Source organism: Pelodiscus sinensis, chromosome 21, assembly GCF_049634645.1.
Source record: "Pelodiscus sinensis isolate JC-2024 chromosome 21, ASM4963464v1, whole genome shotgun sequence".
Classification (NCBI taxonomy): Eukaryota; Metazoa; Chordata; order Testudines; family Trionychidae; genus Pelodiscus; species Pelodiscus sinensis.
Genome location: NC_134731.1, coordinates 7205982 through 7211981, shown reverse-complemented (window position 1 = coordinate 7211981; position 6000 = coordinate 7205982). Strand labels below are relative to the sequence as shown.

At 53.7% G+C, this 6000-nt stretch overlaps 1 protein-coding gene across 1 annotated transcript in view; it reads left to right on the top strand.

The window, feature by feature from the left end:
* Positions 1-1179: 1179 nt before the first annotated feature.
* PPM1D (protein phosphatase, Mg2+/Mn2+ dependent 1D) overlaps positions 1180-6000 on the top strand; it is a 45790-nt gene continuing 40969 nt past the window's right edge. The window contains exon 1 of the mRNA XM_025179227.2: positions 1180-1858. Coding sequence (XP_025035012.2) covers positions 1396-1858 — 463 coding nt within the window. The 5' untranslated portion in view covers positions 1180-1395. The remainder of the gene's footprint in view (positions 1859-6000) is intronic.

Here is a 6000-nt window from a genome sequence, read left to right as displayed (position 1 = left end):
CCATTGGGACTAGGGTGAGAGGTTTTTAAGATGCCTATGGAAAGGACTATCCCTATGGTTTCAGGACTTTGTCGGTTTAGCTGGCATTGTATTGAATAAAGCTGCCCCCACCGCACTGTAAAGTGTCTGAACATTCATGGGCTGCGTCTAGACTGGCAAGTTTTTCCACAAAAGCAGCTGCTTTTGCGGAAAAACTTGCCAGCTGTCTACACTGGGCGCTTGAATTTCCTCAAGAACACTGACGATCTCATGTAAGATTGTCAGTGTTCTTGCGGAAATACTATGCTGCTCCCGTTCGGGCAAAAGCCCTCTTGTGCAAATGCTTTTGCGCAAGAGGGCCAGTGTAGACAACGCAGTATTGTTTTGCGCAAAAAAGTCCCGACCGCGAAAATGGCGATCTGGGCTTTCTTGAGCAAAACCACGTCTAGATTGGCACGGACGCTTTTTGCGGAAAAGCATCCGTGCCAATCTAGATGCTCTTTTCCGCAAATGCTTTTAACGGAAAAACTTTTCAGTTAAAAGCATTGGCGGAAAAACATGCCAGTCTAGACGTAGCCATGGTGTTTAGCAGGGGCCAGTAAATACAGGCCCACAGGCTGGATCTGGTGTGCTAGAGTTAGCCCCCGGTGGGCCCCCACACTGCAATATTTACCTGTTCCTCCGCAGGTACGGAAGACCACCGCTCCTATTGGCTGTGAATTGCTGTTCCCATCCAATGCGAGTTGTGATCGCCTGTACCCGTGGAGGTGCAGGTAAATATGGTGTCGGCAGCCCAGCGGGGGCTAATTCTGAGGAACCGCTGTCATTTGATTGCCCACCCCTGTGCTATGGCAATCTTCAGTGACATTCAAATTTAAGTCTTAATAGAGAACTGGCATGACCAGATGTTCCAATTGTCTAGGCACTGCCCCAATATTCAGGGCTTTGTCGTAGGTGCCTATAACCCCCACACTTGCTAGAGAGAAGCCTCTGCATGTGGGCCTAAGACCGGCAGTTTTTAAGCTTTGAACCCAAGTCCCTCGCCACCCGCGGCCGCAGGGGGCACCACTCGTCACACGGCTGAGCTCCGCAGAGGCTTGTGACGACGGGGCCCGGCGCAGGGGGCGCTGCTCCGCGCAAGTGGCGCGGGAGGGGCAGTGAGCGCTGGGGGGCGGCAGGGGGCGCTCCGCCTCGGAACGCTCAGGTTCTGAGGATTCCATCGGGGATTGTTACATGAGCGCCGCGTTCGCTGTCCCGGACATGCCCAAACAGCGCCTCGAACATAAACAATAGTCACCGGCCGCGGCTGGCGGGGGAGCGCGCCAGCGCCGCTCGGGCGGAGATTCCGCGCCGGTTCCTTGGGGGGGCCTGCTACCGTCGGGAGAAGCGGCTCCAGCCCCCACTCCGGTCCCCCCCATGGAGGGTCTGTACTCGCTGGGGGTGAGCGTGTTCTCCGACCAGGGAGGAAGGAAATACATGGAGGATGTGACCCAGATCGTGGTGGAGCCGGAGCTGCCGGGCGAAGGGGAAGAGGCCCCCCCTTCCAAGGGCGGATCGGTGCCTGGGAGCCAGCGGGCGGCCGACTCCAGGCCCCGGCAGGACCCCTTGCCCGCAAGCTGTCGGAGGAGAGGCGCTAGCGCGAAGGCGGCGGAAGAGGAAGAGCAGTGCCCGGGCTCCAGCTGGTGCCCCGGCGGATCCGTGGCCTTCTTCGCTGTGTGCGACGGGCACGGGGGGCGGGAAGCGGCCCAGTTCGCTCGGGAGAACCTCTGGGGCTTCATCAAAAAGCAGAAGGGATTCTGCTCCGCCCAGCCCGCCGAGGTGTGCGCGGCCCTGCGCAAGGGCTTCATCGCCTGCCACCGGGCCATGTGGAAAAAGCTGCGTAAGTTACAGGCGTTGCCGGATGGGGTCAACTTCCCCCGAATCCTCCTCCCCTGCGAGCTGCTAACGGGGCCGCAGCCTCCCCCTTTCCTGCTTCTCCCCTCGCCCTCCCGTTGGGGAATGGGCGGGGCAGGGATCGCCTGCTTTCCCCTGCCCCCCGCCAGCCGGACAGCCGGCTTCTCACTTCGATACCCGCTACTTTGACCCTGGTCTACAATTTGCACCTCTTCCCCCCCCCCCCCCCACACACACACTCCATAGTAAGAAGACAGCGCCTCTCCCTCCCCCTCTTCCTACTTTCACCCCGTTCGGAACCGGGTCGGTATCCTCCTCCCCTGAAAGCCAGACCCAATTTCTCCCTGTGCTGTCACTGAGAAGGGGAAGCCCTCCCCGGTTTCAGCCATCTCTTTCTTCACTAGGTTCCCCTCTCCCTCCCTTTTAACTCTCTGGTGAGTTACATGTTTGCAAAGCTTCCCTCCTTCGCCCCAGGAAACAGGACAGCTACTCTAGCCTTATAAGCCTTTCAGTCTACACATGCAGAGTCTGCATGTGGGTCTGTGGTGGTGGTAGGGGTGTTTCTGGTTGGATCAAGACATTTGGTAAGGATTTGGGGGGAAGGAGGAGACCCCCATATTGTGAGAGATGAAATGCTCTGGATAGGTCAAGACTTTGGATAAGAGGAGGAGGATTGTGAAGCTGTGTGTTGCCTTGTGAACAGGGCAAGCTGGAGCCCCTGGTCAATCTGATCTCTAGGGGTTGTTGTCTTAGGGAGTTCGGGGAGGGGGCACTTTTGGCTCCATAAGGTTTCCCTTGGAAAGAACCTGGCTGACATCTTTCCTCAATTGCCCCATCTCCCATTCTGCCCATGGACTGCTGAGAGAAGGAGTCAAAGCATGCCGGCTGCAAACAGGGTTATTCTGTACCATTGTCGGCGTTACTATTTGAGCAGCCAGGAGTATGCGCGGTTGGTTCCAAAACAAAGAGCCAGGGAGACTGCCCAGGCGAACAATACAGCATGACACCCGCAAAGTGTCCGAAGCAGGCAAAAGGAAGAGGGCAAGATGTAGGTGACGGCCCCTCATGCACCTAGTCGGTGAAAGTAAATTTTGGGAGGCGAGGGCTGGGGCTTGTGGATTAGTTTGGGGAGGCCTTGCTGCATCTGGGACAGCATGGAAGAAAAGCGCGGAGACAAAGGGGGAGAGCTGGCAGGGAGAGCCGAACACACAATGCGACTCGGTCAAAGCTAGAGGCAGGAACACTGTGGCGACTGGGCCATGAAGCAGGGGATAAATTAGAATTCCATGCACAGCCCGGGGGCAGAGGGGAGGGGAGGGCGGGAGGGAATGAAGTGATTCAAAGGGAGCAACATGGCTGAAGTAACAGTGGAGGCTTCTTACAGAAACATTTTGGACAGAGCCAGGTTGTCAGGGGCAAGGTAAATCCTGCAAAGGCCCTCGGATAACAAGCTGCCTGAGGTGGAGCGGGAGCACGGTTAGGCTGTTCGGGACAGAAAGGAAGGAGTAGATTTTAGAGCTGTCGTGGAGGAAGACACTGTACATTTGGTCCTAGCCTGGATGTTTGGGATAAGAGAGACATGGGAGCTAACCCCCAGATTATGGGCTCGCACGACAGGGGGCATGGTGGTGATATGGGCCCAAAGAGCAAGGGGGTGAGCATGGAAGGGAAAGATCATGAGCTTGGTTTTCTAGTTGGCTCCCTGCTGACTGAGGTAACCAGGGGTGGTTTTCATAGCATGTGCTCCCCTTCCCCCGCCCTCAAAACTGCGGATGTGATGTAGGAAGCGAGTGACAACAGGTGAGCGGCAAGCACCGCATCTGGGGTATGACGGTTCTAGACTGGCTTTCAAAGACAGTGAAAGCCAGGGTACTGTTTATTGGTGATCGTTCTGGAGCTTCTGGGTAAATTCTGCCGGAAACGTCCCCCTCATCTTCCCCCGGCCCAGTGTCTGGGGCAGCTGCAAGAAAAATCGAAAGGAATCCTTTTTGCGAGAGACAGGTTTTACTCTGCTCGTGTTCAGAATGTCTCTGTTCCTCACTATTGTGCACATTGGCCTAGCTGCGTGCACTCCTTTGTAACAGAAACTTCAGGGTGGTGTCAGTTGGGGTGGAGTGTTTATATCTGAGACACCTGTTTAATACTGACTAGTAATATTGCGTCAATTTCTGGCTCATCAACCTCTGAAGGTATTTCACAGGTGGAAAGAGTAGGACTTGTCTTAACATGTCTCCCAACACTTTTTCAACTTGCCCATGTAAAAATCGTTGCTGTCATGGTTCCAAGTAGTGTTTCCAAAGTGCTCTGTCAAGTACTTCATGTAGTCTTGTGTACAAAAAGACTAGTGAAGATTTGTTAATCAGTTTGCACACTTGTAATTTGGGGCCCGTCTGTGCGAAAAGCATTAGTGCGTGTTTGCACATTTGTCGTCTGTTAAGGGCATCCCAGAATTTCACTCCTTTTTAAAAACATTGATACTCAGTGGGAAAGGGCTGTATGAGTCTGTCACTATTAGGCAGGTCATGGTATTAGGCACAGACACAGCTGTGGCGTACATGGACAGTAACACTGAGAATATAGTTACAGGACAGTCAATTTAATATATATCCACAGAAGTGAGAAGGCTGTTTGAGTTAGATTACTTGGACGTAACGGCAGCGCCTCATTATTCCTCCATTGCCAAATGGAGCAGAGGTTATGTTGTTTACAGGCTGTATGAGGGGTGTTAAAATGCGTTTATTTAGGTCAGCGGTTCTCCACCTTTTCCAGATGGAGAGGGACCCATTTTGACAATTCAGGGAGACATGGTGACCCAAGGCAATTCAAAAACAGGGGGAGGAGGGAGGGCAGAGCCACCTGGGGAGACATTTGGTGACCCTTTTGAAATGTAATGGCGACCCATATTTGGGTCCCGACCCATAGGTTGGGAAACACTGATTTAGGTAAATGTGTAATCGCTGAAATCTTCACATGCGGGGGTTAAGGGGCTCCCCTGGGAGTCTATGCATGCGGGGAGCCGGCCACATATACCGGCTCCCACAGAGTCGCCTGGTCCATGGAGGTAGCCGCATGGGAAGGAGGAGGAGGTTGCAAGTAACCGTAAAGGTTAACTGGAGCCCAGGCCCACGTTTACTTTTTCACATCCCTAGGCTGTATAGATATAATTCTGAGTGGTGAAAATAGCTGTCTGCTGTCTTGACTAGGGATGTTAAATGGCATTTCATCAGCTGATCGACTAGTCGATGGGATTTCTATCAACTAGTCAATAAGCGGGGGAAACTGCAGAGCCACCGCTGTGGCTCTGTCTTTTAAATGTATTGACGGCTCTTAATACATTTCAAAGGCTGAAGTGCAGTGGGGGGACAGGACGTGAGACGGGACAGCTGATTCCTGGCTCGTGGCCGGTCCCCCTCTACACCTCTGTCTCCTCTGCTCCCCGTGGAGATGGTGCTGGAGGGGAACCAGCTTTAAAGCCAGCTAGCTCTTTGCAGCACCGGCTCCTGCTCCGTCCCCTTGCTGCCGCTCTCTGATAGAGGCAGCAAGCAGGGGAAAGCTTACAGCCCTAGTCTTGACCACTGTCAACTAAGCGCACAGTGTTAAATGGACAAGACTTTATTGTGAACTCAGTGATGTACAACTTTGCCTTTAAAGTTGAGTCATTTTGATCTTGCCTTGCAGTTGTCTTCCAGCTGTCAGAAATATCCTTATAGATAAAGAATCGTCCTGATAGTCCCTCAGTCTTAAAGGAACATTACTAACAGCCCTGGTATGCACTGTAAGGATGTTAAAATGTACTTCATTCTGTAATTGTGTAACTGCTGAAAAATGTGGGGGGAGTGGACAAGCGGGAGCTGACTTAAAGCCGGTTCCCCGTGTGCATCAGCTCCCATTTCCCACTACGGTGCTGCCTCTGATACAGAGGCAGCAACGGGGGAGGTAGGGCTGGCTCCGCAGGATGCAGAGGCAGCAGTGGGGCGCGGGTGGTGGTGGTGCTGTGTGTAACCGAGCAGGTTAACAGATGAGCCCCGGCTCATCTGTTGACTGTGTAAATGGTTACACTTTCAGATCCCTAATGCATTTGTGTGTGTGTGGGGGGGGGGGGGGGGGAGGGGCGGAGAGTTATGTAAA